At 37.0% G+C, this 18482-nt stretch overlaps 1 protein-coding gene across 1 annotated transcript in view; it reads right to left on the bottom strand.

The window, feature by feature from the left end:
* Positions 1 to 18482, bottom strand: part of LOC127435661 (N-acetyl-beta-glucosaminyl-glycoprotein 4-beta-N-acetylgalactosaminyltransferase 1-like) — a 217485-nt gene that overhangs the window by 147899 nt on the left and 51104 nt on the right. The window contains exon 2 of the mRNA XM_051689294.1: positions 10178 to 10290. Within this exon, the coding sequence (XP_051545254.1) occupies positions 10178 to 10290 (113 nt within the window). The remainder of the gene's footprint in view (positions 1 to 10177; positions 10291 to 18482) is intronic.

The raw sequence follows: 18482 nt of genomic DNA, 5'->3' as shown, positions 1-18482 counted from the left end.
GCAGGAGCTAACTGGCCCGTTCTAACCAGCCAGTGCAACTGTTGCATCTGTTATATGTACTTGAGTAGCACAGTACACAAGAATTAATGTTTAACTGTAATGCACAGTTGAAAGAAAGTTTCCATTGTGGATGGGCTAATCCATTAACCTCATATGTATTTACGACATAAAAATTCACACGGAAATGTTGCTTTCAAAAGTTAATGTACCCCAAAATAAACCCCATGCTGCTGAATTACTGACAAGCACTTTCCTCTATCAGACATTTTTGCATCAATTGAAGAGTGAACACATTTCTAGCTAGCAGTTCCAACTTTAGCCACTGGGGGCAGTGATTAGAATTTCAGTAATAATAAATAGAGATATTTTATACTGAGATAACAACCTCTGCATTTTTACCATAGGAGAAAGAGTAATGGTCAGCTAACGTGTTACGACAGCAAGTCACCGTTTGTGGATACCATACAAATGAATGGGGAGAGCCATAAACTAAAACCTATCCCTCAAAAAATCGTCTGTGACTTCTCTTATAAAACAGCAATTTTAACGTAGTAAATTCCACACATAATTCACTCCAAAAGGATTGTTTAGTGTAAAACATGTTGACGATTACCGGACAAGCGGTCAATTCATTAAGTGATGAACTGTTTCCTCACAAAAGCAGTTTATTCAGCACACCAAACATCTCCTCCATAGACATTCATTCAAAAAGAATGGCCTCTTGTCTCCTCGCCAGTGTTCTGCCCATAGAATGTCTGTGGGACCGCTGTGTTATGCTATTCTATGCTAACCTTGTAGGCTCCCCCTTCAGATGGGCTCTGGCATAAACTAATTTCATCAGCAAAAGTTTCGACCTACTGTCACCAAATTCACAGTGAGATCAGTCTGGTAACCAAGTTATGAAAAATAATAAGACATCCTTATTTAAACAACAACAAATACAAGATTATACAGTCCCAATTCTTTATAGAATAAATCTAGATCGCTTACAGGCAAACTATGTGAATCTTAAGAATAAATGACCTCTTGAAAAGAGAATAATGGAGTGAGGTGTTCCAGTCTACTTCTCTGATCCTGACCTGCCCCAAATCTATCAATTCCTAGTATTAGTCTAACTGTTAAGGATCTGGGCAGCCAAGTCAAAAGTTGTAGGTTAAGTCCCAAGAAAGGCTCATCCAGAACCTGGTGGTTTATTCCATCACTGCTGTGCCCCAATCAAGTTATCTCGAATTGCTCTAGGGGTACTATCCCTGCAATTAGTGTACTTTGCACTTTGAATGTCAACTTGTTTAATTACAAGTTCTTCCATAAGTACAACCAAACAGACACCTTAGAGAAAGGTTCTCTATCTAATCTCTGCCCTAAGCCAATTATTCTTCCACCATGAATGTCCACATCTTTCCTCGAACAGCCTAGAGGGCATCTCTGAGTTCATAACCTCATGTCCCCAAGCCTTTTTTTTCTCTCTCTCTTTATCTCAGAAATCCTTACTCTTTCCTCCCTGCATCCACACACCCTCTGCAGCCATTAATCCTGTAGGAATGGCTTCTGAACCCAGTGACCATCCTATGCCACCAAGTCTGGCTATGGTAGACATTTAACAATCAATGGCGTTAGCATCTAAGTGGGACTGTTACTCCTACAGGGTCCCAGAAATGGCATAATGAGCCATTAACAGCTGCATATATTTGCAGGCAATTATAAGATAAGGGGTGGCTGCAGACTGAGTGGAATTACTATCGATTTGCTTGGAGACAGCAAATCTCTTAAGATGGTCGAGAGTTTTGTTGTTCTACTGGCTGTTGTGGTATATAAGCGGTCTTAAGTGCTTGGGAAAGTGAGAAGCTCTTCAGAACTTCTGGGTGGCGGTGCTTCTGTCCTTTAACCGGAGGTCATTGACGGAAACACTGAGCTTAGGTACCAGTTCTCACCTGAACGAGGTCCTCAGGGTAATTAATATGGATGATACAGTCGTTGCTGTCTGACCCCCACCCGACTCCCCAACATTACAGTGCTGCCACATCAACTCATGGAGTCCCATTCTTTAGGAAGAGGAAGGTGAAAAGTGTGCCATGACCTGTACTATAATACATTAAGTGTACCAAGGTTGAGTAAATGACAGAATCTCCAATTTTGGGTGAACTATTCCTTTCAACATTTTGTCAGAGCACTCCGAAAGATGACAAGCCTTTGAAAAGGAAACAGAATTGTGAAAATGTACACACAAATGTCTATGCTTCTAAGCAGTTAATTAACTCTCAGGCAAGCCTGTGAACCACTTCTTAGATTACTATAAAGAGTGCAGTTTCTCTCTTATTACAGAGCCTGAAAGGCAGCATTGTATTGATATTCCTCAAATGTTTTTTCTTCTCAACAAATTTTTGCAATAATTTCTGCTCAGATCACTTAACATATAGCCACTATTTAAACTTTAACTTTTGAAATTGGAAATTCTACTATTGTCTTACATTGATAGAATATTTAGCTTTTAAAACGTAACCGTCAGCAACTGTAATATTAGCACTTCATTGCGATTTGCCTTCTTTCTAACATCTATTTGCATACCGAGTTGTGATTGGTCTTCCTTTCATCCGTGGTCACATTTATTTAGATGGGTTTGCGTTCAACATGTTGCACAGCCAACAGACAGGGCAATAGCAAAGCGCTTTGATTTTTCTTTTACACAGAAGCAAAGCATAAAACCTAAACTTGCCTAAAACTTTATCACTATTCTTTTGCTGCCTTGCAATCACTGGTATTTCTTTCAGGAAATTCAAATCTAGATCTTACTCAAGAGCGGTTTGGAATAGAGGCCACATGTCTGAGATACTTTACACTCATCTGTCACTTTTAGATATCACAGACTTTTAGACAGTCTGTCAGCACACAGTCGGTATGACTTGAAGAATTTTGCTGGACTGTGTGTTTCACACACATGAAAACAAATAACTGGTGTGTCTAATGATGTATTAGAGAGATGCATATAATAGGCTTGGGATCGATGCCTTTTTCACGCATCAATAATCAGAAGATTTTCCAGATGATTATCGATATATATCAGGATTTATTTTCAGATATAAATAGGGCTGCTGGTTGCACAATAGTCTTTGTCTCTTCAACATATTTCTCAACACAACTTTGGTAAACTGTGAGCGGCAGGGTAAATTAAAGGGGGTCGCACACCAGACAGGTCTGGTGGATGATATGACATGTTATAAAATTAAAAACAATTATTTATTTTCTATAATATACGCACACTCCGCCAACGTTCAGCGTCAACATTCTGAAGAGCCATGGAGCGCAAGTCGCATAGTTTTCTATTAAATTCAACCCAAATCTTTATTAAAGGACAAAGATTATTTACTCTAGTATAACTGGATGATATATTGTGTATAAGTATCTTTCATAGAGCCTACACAGTGTATTTTTAGTAACAAGTATGTCTTTTTGTGGTTTGACAGCTTGAATGAAAGACCTATTCATGGCTACATACAGAGAAATTGCATAATAAACATTGCACAGCTACACCAGTTTCTAATCTGCAAACTCATCAACGTCACTTTGATTCTTGAAGAAGTAGAAAAACTTTTGTAACTTTGGACTGCCATCTGTGCCGCTTCAGCTCGTCCTGTGTGTGTGTGTGTGTGTGTGTGTGTGTGTGTGTGATCATGACCCCGACTGGATTCAGTAAATTGTATATCATCCTCTTGTGTTCTCCCAGTGCTATTATGGCAGACTGTTAAACAGAGGCCAACTGAGTGAATTGGAAAGCACACCAAATGGGCTTCTAATTTAAATATCAGCTAATTTGAATATATCGATGCCTCAAAAATATATCGATAAAATAACGTGATGATCAATAATCAATATATCAATATTTTATGACATCCCTAGTATATAATGTTCAGAGACCCCACAGTGCACCAGTAGATCCTTCAGACTCCTATCTCACACTAACACACACACCTGTCCTTTGTCCATATTACTAGTGTAAGCTTGGAAATGAATCCCGGAAGCATACTGAGTATTCAGTGTTACCATGGAAACCAGTCACCTGACTATACTCTAGTATATAGCCTACAGCACTTAACCAACAAAAACCTAAATTAAATAAAATGTACACAGTTGCATACATACAATCTTATTTTTGTTTTTAATGTTTTAAAAGGACTTAATGTTAATTAAATTAATTATGTTAATTACATTAAATATGTCATATATTCCTGCTTTTAATAAGCTATTTTTTTTTAAAGAAATCAGAACTGGTTGTTACATTAAATATATAATAAATATTATATAATATAGAATTACAATGTGTATAATTTAAATATACAGTATAATTCAATAAAATGTATGCATCTTTACTTTGTAAGACAATTTTCTAACATTAAGAAAATTTTAAGAAGTTGTAAAAGTCAATGAACTTTGCACACCTATATTAACATAATAAAATAATAATAACTGAAGGGTGCATGGAGATGATTTTGTTACTAAACAAGGACTTTGCAAACTTTTGACCATAATCCTTTATTATTTTTAAACTTTTTTATAGGAATATTCAGGGTTCAATACAAGTTAAGCTCAATCGACATAATTTGTGGCATAATGTTCATTACCAAAAAAAACTAGGTTAATTCCGGCTCATCCCTCCTTTTCTAAAAAAAAAAAAAAAAAAGCAAAAAATCAATGTTTACATTTACAGTAAATTTATTCATTTAATCCAAAGCGATTTACAAATGAGAAGCATAGCAAACAATTTGTTGTACAAATGTCAACAATATCTGCAGTATCACACTGCCAATTTCTCAATGTGGCTGGAGTAGTATAGAAGCTAGCATAGAAGAAAGAGACATACTAGACCCTTTTTTAAATATTGTTAAATATTAAGTGCATTTAGTGTGGATTGGTTAAGTGCTCTCTAAAGAGATGTGTTCTTAGCTGGTTCTTGAATGATGAGATGGTTTCAGCAGATCGTGTGGAGGTTGGAAGCTCATTCCACTACAGAGGAACAGAGAAAATTATTGATCCTAAAACAGACTTTGTGCCTCTATGTGACGGGACCACCAGGTGCCGCTCGTTCACTGACCACAGAGAGCGAGTTGGGACATAGACCTGGAGGAGTGAATTGAAGTAAGAGGGTACTGTTCCACAGGCTATCCTAAAGGCCAGAGTCAAAGCCTTGAATCTGATGCGGGCAGCTACAGCTAACCAGTGGAGTGAAATCAAGAATGGGGATATGTGAGAGCTCTTTGGCTGATTGAAGATCAGATGCGCTGTTGCCTTCTCGATAATCTGCAGTGGCTTAATCATGCTACTGTAGCTGTGAGGCCGGCCAACAGAGCATTACAGTAGTCCAGTCTTGAGATGATCAGAGCTTGGACCAGGAGCTGTGCAGCATATTCAGACAGCATATTCAGACAGAATGTTATGAAGTGCAAACCTGCAAGACCGGGCGGTTGATGAGATGTGGGCAGTGAAGTTAAGTTGGTCATCTACCACCACTCCAAGGTTCCGAACGGTCCTGGTTGGTGTTAGTGTAATTAAACCAAGATAAATGAGTTTGAGGTCAACAGATGGATTGGCTGGGATCACGAGGGGTTCTGTCTTGCCAGGTTGAGCTGAAGGTGATGTTCCTTCAATTTTACAGTGGTTACAGTAAGGCACTTACAATGGAAGTGAATGGGGGCCAATTTTTGGAGGGTTTAAAGGCAGAAATGTGAAGCTCATCATTTTATAAGAGCACTTACATTAATTCTTCAATTAAAACGTGACTTATTTGAGCTGTAAAGTTGTATAAATTGTCGTTTTTACCATCATTTTAGTGTTTACAGCGGTTTGTAGTCATTTCATCGAAGTTGTTAAATTGGATATATCTTTATACAGAAAAGCTAAGTAAGTGATTTTATCACACTAAAATCATGTTAACACACATATTTACAGCGAATCTCCACTCTCTCCCTAACAAAACGGATGAACTACATCTCCTCACCCACACAAACAAGGACTTTTCAAACTCTGCTGCCTTGTGCTTCACAGAAACCTGGCTGAGTGAAGCCATTCCGGACAGCGCGTTACATCTGCCGGGCTTTCAGCTGTTCAGAGCAGATCACATTGCGGAGTTAACGGGGAAAACGAGAGGCGGTGGAACATGCTTTTACATCAATGAATGTTGGTGTACAGATGTAACAACGTTAAAGAAGATGTGCTGTCCTAATTTGGAAGCACTCTTTATTAACTGTAAGCCTTTCTACTCGCCGCGGGAGTTTTCCTCATTTATTCTGGTGAGTGTTTATATCGCGCCAAATGCGTGTTAGAATGCCGCGCTGCAACAGCTGGCTGATCAAATTACAGACACAGTACAACAACACCCAGACTCAGTTATTATTATTCTTGGGGATTTTAACAAGCAAACCTCACACGTGAACTGCCCAAATACAAACAGCACATTAGATGCCCAACCAGAGACAGAAATATACTGGATCACTGCTACACAACAATAAAGGATGCATATCGCTCTGTTCCTAGAGCAGCTTTGGGACTATCTGATCACTGTCTGGTTCACCTTCTTCCAACTTACAGACAGAAATTAAAATCTGCTATGCCTGTATTAAGGACTGTAAAGAGATGGACCAACGAAGCAGAGCTGGAACTACAAGTCTGTTTGACTGCACTGATTGGAGTGATTTTGAGGCTGTAGACACCAATCTGGATGAGCTCACAGATACTGTTACATCATATATCAGTTTCTGTGAGGATATGTGCATTCCTACTAGGACTTATTTAACATTTAACAACGACAAACCATGGTTTACAGCAGAACTCAGGCAGCTTCGTCAGGCCAAAGAGGATGCTTACAGAGTTGGGGATAAAGTCTTGTACAATCAGGCCAGGAACACACTGAATAAGGGAATCAGAGTGGCTAAAAGAAGATACTCAGAGAAGCTGAAAAACAAGTTTTCAGCTAACGACACTGCATCAGTGTGGAGTGGCATGAAACAACTTATGAATTACATACTTCCTTCACCAGCTGAGGAAATTCAACCTGCCACAGGCTCTGCTGATACAGTTCTACTCAGCAGTCATTGAGTCTGTCCTCTGCACTTCAATAACTGTCTGGTTTGGTTCAGCTACGAAATCAGACATCAGAAGACTACAAAGGACAGTTCGGACAGCTGAGAGGAATATCGGTTGCCCTCTGCCCCCCCTTCAAGAACTATACACTTCCAGAGTGAGGAAAAAGGCTGGAAAAATCACTCTGGACCCCACTCACCCTGCCCACTACCTTTTTGAACTGTTGCCTTCTGGCCAACGCTTCAGATCTCTGAGCACCAGAACCATCAGGCACAGGAACAGTTTTTTCCCTCAGGCTATCCATCTCATGAGCAGTTAAATTGCCCCATTGAGCAATAACTATGTGCAATACACAGTTTAGTCTTTCTTATATTTATCCAACACATCCAACCTCTTCTGCCATTTCATTCCTCTGAAAAAAACAAAACAAACATTTGCACTGTACATAACAGATTTGTATTTACACTGTACATAACAGATTGTATTAGATTTGCATTACCCATGTGTATGTGTGTATGTATGTATGTGTGTGTCTGTACGTATGTGTATAATTTGTTTTTATTTTTTATTTTTTATTATTATCTATGTCTTGCTGCTGTTTTTGTATTGTTGTACACTGGAAGCTCCTGTCACCAACACAAATTCCTTGTATGTGTAAGCATACTTGGCAATAAAGCTCATTCTGATTCTGATTCTGATATTGTTTGTCTTGTGGCTATACTTTTGAAAGAGTGTGCATTTTAACATTTATGGATTGGCCCCCATTCACTTCCATATTGTAAGTGCCTCACTGTAACCTAGAAAGGACAAGTCGAAATAACCACAAAAAATTATCAACATTATGCCACAAATGCTGTCGATTGAGCTTAACTTGTATTGAACCCGGAATATTTATTTAATGACAAAGAAAAGAAACCCAGTTTTGTATATAGACAAATGTTTCAGTTCATCTGAGGCAGAACTAAACAGCAGTAATGTATGCAGTGCACAGGCAATGATAGATTTATCTCCACACTCATAAATCACTCCACCAGAACAGCATCTGTCACGCTTCTCTGTTTGTCCACATCATCTTCTGCAATCTCCATTTTACCACTTGATATATCCCTTCATTATGGCTTTAAAACCACTGAATTAAAAACTCCATAAAATGACTTGATGAACAAAATGTTTTTTCCAATGTTGAAGTATTTCCTATTGAAACAGGAAGATGGGGCAGGACATACTGTTGGACTTGAACTTTTTTTTTTTAAATAGGCTTTAGCCAAGAGCCTTTAGAACCCAGAAAACCACACCTGAATACTTGCGCAATGGACAAAAGTTATGAAGACACTTGAAGACACTTGTAAATGGCTGCAAAGCTGACAGACATGGCCACAAAACACCTGTCCATACTTGTCTGTGTGACAGATTTCATCAGATGCTGAGAGTGGTGTTTGTCTGTCCTATGTGATGTAAAGAGAAGCTGGACTAGCTTGTGTCTGATCGAAATAGTATGCCATGTTCTGTGCTTGAGATGAGAGGTGCTAAAAGCTGGGAATCTCTGCACCGTGGGAGGACGGAAATACTCTTTAAAGGAACTTTTTGGATGAGTGGAAAGATAATCAATCATTTAAACTGATATGGACCAAATTTTATTACCAACTGTCTGTCCTCATATTCCAAGGAATAAAGTGACCTCATATGTCTTCAGAAACTCATGAACTAGTTCCAATTATTCCTTCAATCTTTAGCTGTCACTTTAGGGTTCTTTTTTTTACCTCATTCAGCATTCTACGGTGTGCCCTTTGAGTCATCTTGGCTGGATGGCCACTTCTAGTGAGAGTAGCCACAGTACTAAATTGTCTCCATTTAAAGACAATCTGTGTAACTGTGGACAGATGAATATCTAAGCTCTTTGAGATATCTTTGTAACCCTTTCCAGCTTTATGCAAAGCAACAGTTCTTGATTGTAGGTCTTCTGAAATATCTTTTGCGAGGCATGGTCCACGTCAGCAGATGCGTCTTGTGAACAGCAAACTCAAAATGTTTGAGTGCTTCTAATAAGTCAAAGTAGCTCTAACCCACACCTCCAATCTCATTTAATTAATTGGATGCCAGGTTTGCCAACTCCCTTTTTTTTTTTCAAAGGGTTCACGTACTTTTTCTTGCCACTGTATATATATATTTTACCAGATGAGGTTAATGAGGAATAAGGTTTATTATTTTTCATGAGATATGAAGTTGGGGACAAGATGTATGTGCTGACAGGGGACGTTTCCATATAGTCGCAGTTTTTTTTGCATGCTCTCGCTTTAATTTAAAACACTTGATTATCTTAATCAAAATAACAAAATATTAACTTAAGTGAGGATAAAAATATGGATGAATAATGTCAATGTTGAAAGATTTAGTCAGTGAATGTTTTTATTTCACTTTTACAGGCTGCTGCTATACTGCAGAACCTAGTCATTTTAACTGACTTGAACACAAAGGGATAAAAAAAGAAAAAACTAGTGGCATCTATCTGCAGATAGTTCCAAAAAGCAACTACTGGCACAGATTAATCAGTAAAACCTACCTCTAATTGCAGAAACCTATCAGCTAACTTCTAAGCTGGCAAGTGTGATTGTAAATAAAGAACATCACGTCCAACCACACCCACGACTGGTTTTAACCCGTCATCAACACTCTAGGTCAAGAATTTCAGGGATGTGCGCAAAAAAGAGAAATGTTGTATAATGAAGCAAACCCTTTAGAAGAACAGCAATGTAATTTCATCATAATTTTAGGCAAACTAAATGATCACCCAGCATGTATAAATTAGCCTTAAGGGTTTCCCACACTTGTTCTGTTTTAAAGAATCAAATTCACACTGTACCTGAATTTAAAAGTTTTCCACTCAAGTCCACTTTTTCTTCACTTTTCATTTTCATGGAGTCCACCTGAATATGATATTGTTGTAATATAATATTGTTTTATTTTTTTTTACTTTAATCACAGCCTTTTGTGGTTCAAAAATGTATTGCAGTTCTGATTGTGTAGCCCCAGTCAATCTAAAGAAAACAAAATCCCCCATTTGTTGGATGTTTAGATTTTTTGGTCAAGCAAACTTTAAGCAACTCACTGTGTTCTCCTCCTCTTGACTGTTGCTGGTGTCTTCACTTTTGCGATACTTGTCTGAGGAATGTGAATCTCTCTTATGACTGATATCTGTTCCCTCCATCGGTCTCTCTCCATCTGACAATGAGGCAGACAACACACATTTCATCATTAGGATTATTCAGTTACCATTTATATTACATGCAGCACACTGAATAAAATCATAAGCCGGCATTCTAGTGACTCTTCAGTGCACAGGCATACGGCTACAGCCAGGGTGCAGAATTAACACTTATCAAGCACCAACTGCAAAAATGTAAAAAAAATGGGCCTGACCATGGACAGAAAGACATTTCAACTACAGTACATCCATTACAAAAATCAAACTTGTCGCATATTCGCCACAGATTATTTTTACATGCAAATGAGCTTCGCGGCAAATTGTCTATTGTTGCCAAAGGTTTGCTGCAGGTTCACCATTGCTGGTGAAGAGCTGAAAACTTCTGGGAAACATCTGCGGCAAATCACAAGCTCATTTGCATGTGAAAATAATGTGTGGCAAATTTGCGGCTAGTTTGCCAGAACTCTAGATTTTTTTGTAAGGGATGTCAGGGTCACAATTCATCAAAAAAATAACAAACTATGTTTGCATAAAGAAAGTAAAGCCTATTTCAAGTTATTAATTGTTTTATATTGTGACATTATTTTCATGACAATTAAGCACCCCCACACCCCACACAAATTATCATTACCGTAATGTCCAGACATTTTACTTGAGTTTTTTTATTTTTTTGTAAATCTCATTATGCTGATTCTCACTGTATTAAAAGTAAAAAGGCTTTAATGAAATGATAAAGCATATTATTTAAAAAGTATTTAATGATTAAATATTTATTTATTATTTAAGCATATTGATTTATTTCATCAACATACATTAAAGGTAGTAAAACAAATACTGGCATGATGTACAAATATTTTACAATTTAAATAATACGTAGTTATTTTTCACATTACATTAATTCGAATTTTTGTTCACTTTGGTAATGAGCAGAGGTAACTTAAAATAGTAATCCATTGAAAGCTACTTCTCTAAAATTGTAATCAGATTAATTTTCTGATTACGTCATTAAAAAGTAATCACATTACTAATTACTTGAATTTCCAGTTACTTTCTAAAACATTTCTTTTTTTTTTTTTTTTTTTTTTTTACAGTTTTAGTTTTTTTGCTCAACAAACTTAAAATAATGTCTATATTTCCTCTTTGTTCATTGTCATTGTCCCTTTAGCGGTCACAGAAACACAAACAGACATACAGATTTGAACATAATTCATGTTTTAAATGTATTTTACATAAATTATTTTATTTTAAGTAATATAATTTTTAAGTAACAATTATATACTTAAGTAATTAATTTAATTGAAAGTCAGTAACTGTAATTTGGATCCTGACTAGAGCCCAGAGTTCTGTCACTAAGAAACCAGCAGCACTAGGTCACTGACACACTTCAGCTGGATTATGGAATTGTCCTCCACTGACTGCCATTAGTAAATTGCAATCACTCAGGTGCCATGGGGAGAGCCATGGAGGGAAAGACTTGGAGGCGACAGATGGATAGAAGATATTTTGAGTATTAAAACTAGGAGAGGGAATACAAGGCAAATCTGGCACAAAATCCTCCTTGAAACTGAAGCTCCTGATAAAAGAAACTGTATGCCAAACGAATACAATATCTTAATACACTGTCTGGGCGTTTGTGTCTGTGGGGCGATTATAGCTTTACCTTGTCTTTATAAACACAAGCAAAAATGCTAAGAGCTAAAAGAATTTAAGAAATAAATGAAGTTATACTAGGCTACATCCAGAGGGATTAGAGCTATAAAATATAATTAATGCTGCTTCTGTAATAAAAGATTCTCTTGATAACTACTGACTACAGAGGAAGGGCAGTTTATAGTCACAGCCAGGAGGTCTAAATAACATGTATATGTGTGAGAATATGAGTTTGTCACTGCAAAATGCACTATTAATGTTAATTAATGTTATTAATGCCTGAAAAATTTGTCTTACACTGCAAAATACAAAAAAACAAAATCTCACTTGGTATTTTTCACTTTTTTTTCCCAGTAAAAATATCTAAACATCCATAAAACAAGATATATTTACTTAAGAAGCAAAATGACATAAAACATAAGTCTTATTTTCAGAGAAATGTAACAAAATTTAGTGGCATTTATTCTTAAAACAAGTAAAAAACAAATAGGCTAATAGGCCAATACGCTAAATAAACTTAATTCAATTTCTTACTGTAGATCGGAGGAGGGCGGGGCCGGGCCGGAATGACGCACGCCCAGACCCCAATCAGCCTGATGAGGCGAGCAAGGTATAAAGGCGACCGGAGACGGCAGTTCGAGAGAGAGAGAGAACTATGGGCAGCTGCCCTGAAGTGTAGGACAGAAACATCTTCTATGTGAAGTTTAGAAGTTGACCTGAGACAGAAAACTTGCCATACACAAAGGGTATTATGCGTGCAACTGTGGCAATGGTGAGAATGCCACTTGCGTTACGAAATGAATTGCAGAACGCGACAACATATAAAATCAAGCTTGCATAGTTAGAAGCATTTCTAGACATCTTCCTCATTGCTAAAGTATTGTTTTCAATACATCCAATGGTGCTGGTCTGGGATAATTATTTGGCATCATCATTTAAATTTTTTATGTTGTGATTAGTCAACTTTAAAAGTGCACTCAGTATTTTATTTTTTTTTTTTTTTTTTTTTATTATTATTATTTTATGTGGACTTTACATGGACTTTTTAGTGTGGAATTAGGGTTGTCAACTGTCCTGTATTTTGCACAAAATGAACCCATCCACACGGGAGGCCTATTTGCCCCATATTGACATGGTGAAATGCTCAAGGGGGATTCCACCCCCTCATCCTCCGTCGCAAGACAAGTGTCCTGTATTCAGGTGGTAAAAATATGCCAACCCTATGGAATGCAGCATCATACAAAAGCTTTTATTTAATGATAGTAACTACTGATAGTACTGATAGTACTGATAGTACTGATAGTACTGATAGTACTGATAGTACTGTAGAAATAGTATGACAGGAGAATATGATTCATTTACTCCTCTACTGACAACGTATGATAATAGGGGGTTACCAGAATAAAGTGAGTGGTATTCGGCTGGTCATGTGATCAACATGGCAGCCCCTATGAGGGGGGGGGGGGGGTTAACCCTTATGTAGAGTAAAGAAGCATTGTCTAGGTCACTGACATGACAGAAGTCTTCATCTCATGTGAATGAACATCATTTTAAACATGTTTGTCAAAAGTACTATTCATTTCTTTAGGTTTAAAACTTAGGTGAAAAAATATTTATAGATGACTTTGTGAAGAAAAAAAATAAAATAAAACTAAACTCTTCCTGCAATTTTTATCCTATCCAGAGTCAGGTATCAAATGTCAAAACGATAAAAACATAAAGACAAATGTTATCTCAGGTATTAAGGTTGCTCAGATAACAAAACTGTCGCTGCAGTACGATACCAGCCCTGTTACCTCGCTAAATTAATACTTAGGCAACAAATAAACAGCCTCAGATTACTGATGAAATTACACAGTAATATTGAATTAATGACTTAATTAAAAGAACTGCATAAAGTCTTGCAGTTACAAATTCTGTGTTTTCCATTTGAATATTTCCATGTTTATCAAAACAGTGTTTAAACAAATGAATATTTAAAAAATGTATTCAAATGAAAATATGAAAATAAAATGAAAAAATTGCAATTTTGCTTTTGGTCAAAGAGAGATTCACAGTATAAATCAGGGCTCCAGACTAAAAAAAAAAATGACTTAGGAGCCACTGGCTCCTAAACTGAAACATTAAGGAGCCAAATGGCTGTTTTTAGCAGCCAAATCACAGATTTTCTTGATTTAGGTTGCTGTTCAAGAACAAGATAGAAAGCCAAAGAAAAGGAAGTCAGCTGATTCATTGAAGGTTTAATAAACAGTAAATATAGTTGAGAAGATATATAGTTTGCATTCCCGTTTTGTCTCATAAATGTTCACACCCCTTTCATAATTTATATAAATATAAGAGATAAAATGTTTTTTTATTTAGTACTGCTCTTCAGAATCTACATTACAGATATTTACATAAAGTATACTATAAAACCATTTATTATTCAGTTATTGTTGTTAGTAGTGTTATTGCTATTACTTTGAATATAATATTTTTCTATATATTTTTCTTTCACAATGTCTTTATTTTTACGGATCCAGTGAAGCAGAGGTTTTATTTTGGTAGAACTTTTATTTTGACTGACCTTTGAGTTCTTCCTGTGTTTTGATGGTAGTTTTGAATAAGTTCTGCATTCCAAATGTAATGCTGAAATACTCATGAGATGGAATCTCACTGGAGGAGTAATTCATGTAAGTGTTTACAGCTGCTCAAACATTAAACTGCATTAAGCATCAAGTGCAATCTGTGTGTTTGTGTGTGTGAAGTATGAAAGAGAGCAGAGCAGCACCTCTCCTTCATTCTGAAGTGAGCAGTGCATGCAGACTGCATATTAATTAATTCAATGACATCCCTCTGCTGTTCAACGATGACACTTGGCCATATCAAGATTTGAATTTGATTGTCAAATTGTGATTGATTTCATGAAAAAAAATATTGCTAATAGCACTATACTGGAGTATGGTACAGAAATTAGCAGCAAGATGATATCGTACCATTTTAAAATTTTTGGTTAAGCGATATTTAGTTAGTACTGGTAAACCACGCAACCCTCTCAGGTATACGAACTCAGTGTCATATGAGTGTGCCCAGTGATTGTAGTGGAAGAAAAAAGTGCAGGTACACTACGTGTTAGTATTAAATGTTATTTTTTTATTTATTTTATTTTATTGGGTAAATTATACTCAGAGGGCTTTTGTTAAAAACATATGTTTATTTAAAAATAAATCAATCAATTTATGGGGTTACTATATGGCAGGGCTCTTTCACTACTTTCTTCAGAGGCCAGATTATCCAGATGAAAACTCAATGGGGGTCAAATATTGTTCTATATTTTTCTTACCTAACACTTTCATTGTAACTAACATGTTAACATGAAAAACAAAACACTGTTAATAATGTGTGTTTGTTTATATTAAAATAGTCAGGGGTATTTAATTCATATTTTTTAAGGTCTGGCCATAAATTCCTTTTTAAGATCTGGCTAAAGAACAAAATTGACCAAACACCCTCAAATAACAAATAGGTTTAAATTAACTTTACTTTGAAAATAAAAACATACAATGTAGGGTTATTGTTTACGAAAACAGAGGAAAAACATTTAGATCTGCAAAAGTCTGTATATCTTTGACAGTATTATACCACATAAGAAAACAATAAAATCTAACGTAGAACTGCCTTTTTAGATACAATAATGAAAAAAATGCAATGCCTGTTCTTCCTTTTTCTTTATTATCCTCCCATTCAGGAGGGGAAAATGAACCTTTTCTTGTCCACACGTCTGATTATAGAACCAAACACAATCAGGAAATATGCATGTATGCAGGTTTAATGACGCTTCACGTTTTCACTTTTGAGGAGCACGGCTGACCATGAACAGATGAGACACACCCGTTTAACGCTTGAAGAATGGAAAATAAAAGCAAATGTTTATGTGTATTTTCTTTAACGGTTCAGATTTTATCATCGATTTATCTATTGTTGAATAAGGTTGTGCATATGAGCTGACATCACTTCTGTAACAGCTGAGAAGTATTTTTTTAAGTCTGTAGTTTTTGACTGTACCTGCTAGCTAAGCAATTTGCATAAATACATTTTGGTAGAATGAGACGCGATAAAATGTGCTCACCTAAAAGTTGCTGGTTCATGTTTTAAAGAGCAGTGTAACTGAACTAAGCCCAGACAAGCTTTATCACGTGCACTCTGGTCCAGATCTGGACCACGGATCACTGATGCTTTTGTTAAACTCCCCACTGAGTTTTGCGCAGAGAGTGCTCGGATGTTTAGATTGTGACGAAATTTTAATCAAAATCCTTCGGAGGGACAGATAAATTGCCGGTCCACATCAAATCATCCACTGTATTACATTATATAAGAAATTACATCGTACCGGGAGAAAAACTGCCGGTACTCCGCTGACTAAATTAGAGACGCGCAGGTACTGCGTACTGGTGAGTCCCTGCCCACTTCAAGCACTGAATGTGCAGAGAAACTGTCACCAGGACACCCCAGGAATTCACTTAGTAGAATAAACAAACACGGATGAGCTCCAGTCACAATGTGAGTCTCGACATCCCAGATGGCCTTTGTTGTTGCAGTATTGTAAACAATATTTTGGATCATGGCTTTATCACTCCATAACCAAACACTCTAATTTGAACATCCTTTGGTACAGAATCCATGTTTTTTACAGGGATATTTGACAGAAAATTATATCTGCAACCACAGACTGAACATTAAATGGTATTAAATTATTTCCTAAGAGAGAGACTTCAGTAAATGTCATACTCCAAATTAAATTATATTAGCATCAAATGCACTAGCAGAAGTGACATTTTAATGTAAATAAAATCAGCAGCTTTTCTCCCAAGGCACAGCCTCTTATGCAAATGTCCATGCTCAAATATTAATGAGTTACCAAGTAAAAAGGAATGGAATTTGAACATTGCAGCATTTACTTCTTTTTACATTTCTAAGCATGCATAGAGGCCCCCAGAAGTATTCTGACACTTTTTTCACGGTTATATAATGCATAAGACATTCTCACATTTTAAACAAAATATCAAACCAAATGGCATTTATTTTAAAACTCAACTGTATAACTTCTGTGCCACTAGTGTCACCAAACAAAATTGCAAAAATAATCACTGTTTTCAAATACTCACCCCGGCTTTCATTGGTCAAACAAATAGATAGTCTCGTCCCCAGGTATATATGAAACATTATCAAGTTGAGTCTTTGTGAGGTACACCATTGTTTAATGTTTATTGAGAGTGGTGTATTCAAAGTATAGTGGGCCTGTCCAGATAGATAGGTCTAAATCTAATTTGATGGACACAGAATGATATGGTGGCATTTTAGTGCCATGGTAAAATAAAAATAAAAAATCTAAGATTTTGAGAATGAAGTCCCAAGTGCCCCAAGTGAAAAGAGACATGGCCATGTCTCTACGATTTTCTGTTCTGGAGGTATGAGATCTCTGCTCCCTTTTCAATGCTAAGTCTTGGCTTGTTTTGCTGTTTTTTTACATATGATCGCTTATAGTCATAGCAGATCTCTCCTCATTTGGCTGGTCGATTTGACACCACATTCATGAGTGTACAACAAAGGGTGCAGGACATGTTATGGGCCACAGGTTTGTCAGAAGAAGAAAAATTGGGTTAGGGATTTTGGAAAATCCCTAAATGAAGGTCAGAGCAATCGTAATAGTGGCACCTTACTAAAGCGAGCGCCACTAATTACTAGTCAAACCCTCACCGCCCTGTCCCGCTGCTTCTATTTCTAGGAGCAGATTCTGATAATGCATCACAGCGGGCCACAAAAGTGAGCTCCTAAAATCTCCTTAATTTCCTATAATCTGGGTCACAGGCAATAGGGCCGGAGTCCCACTTCCCCCTGGGCAGTACACCGACTCACACAGCTTAACAGGCTACAGCACACACCCACATAACACATGCTCCACTGTGTCCATTCATATCTCAGTGGGCCTCTGAGATGCAGTAAAACAGGTCAGTTTGCTCCAGTTCAGATATGTCACTCTTCACTGCAGCTTTGCCCTTTGGATAGAGTGGATTAAATTAATTGAATATAAGCAGATCAGGCCAATAAGCTTGATTAAATAACAATTAGTGGCTGAAAACACTTTCACTGCTCTGATGGAAGAATCCAACAGTGAGAGAGCTTTTAGAGAAAGGCAGAGCAGATGGTGGATGTGCGTGTTGTTGCTGTTTGTTTGGTCTTGCCAGTGGCAAAATTAGGGTTGATGTTTTTCATCAGAGCAGGAGTGCACAAGAGGTGATCAGTGCAAAAAAGGACTCTCCAGTCGTCTCATCTCTTGTCTCCCCTCCTTATCTCTCCACTCGTTATATCTTGTCTCAGCCCCTTATCTTCCGACTCCTCTCTTCTCATCTTTCAACTCCTCTCATTTCCTCTCCTCATCTCTTGACTCCTCCCTTCTCCTTTTATTTCTCATCTCGACTCCTTGTCTTATCTTTCAACTCCCCTGATCTCCTATGCTCTATTCTCCCCTCTTCTCTTCTCCTTTTCTTTTGACTTCTCTCCTTTCCTCATATTTCAACTT

The sequence above is a fragment of the Myxocyprinus asiaticus genome, chromosome 46 (genome assembly GCF_019703515.2).
Source record: "Myxocyprinus asiaticus isolate MX2 ecotype Aquarium Trade chromosome 46, UBuf_Myxa_2, whole genome shotgun sequence".
In the NCBI taxonomy this organism is placed as follows: Eukaryota; Metazoa; Chordata; class Actinopteri; order Cypriniformes; family Catostomidae; genus Myxocyprinus; species Myxocyprinus asiaticus.
This window is presented reverse-complemented; position numbering and strand designations above follow the sequence as displayed.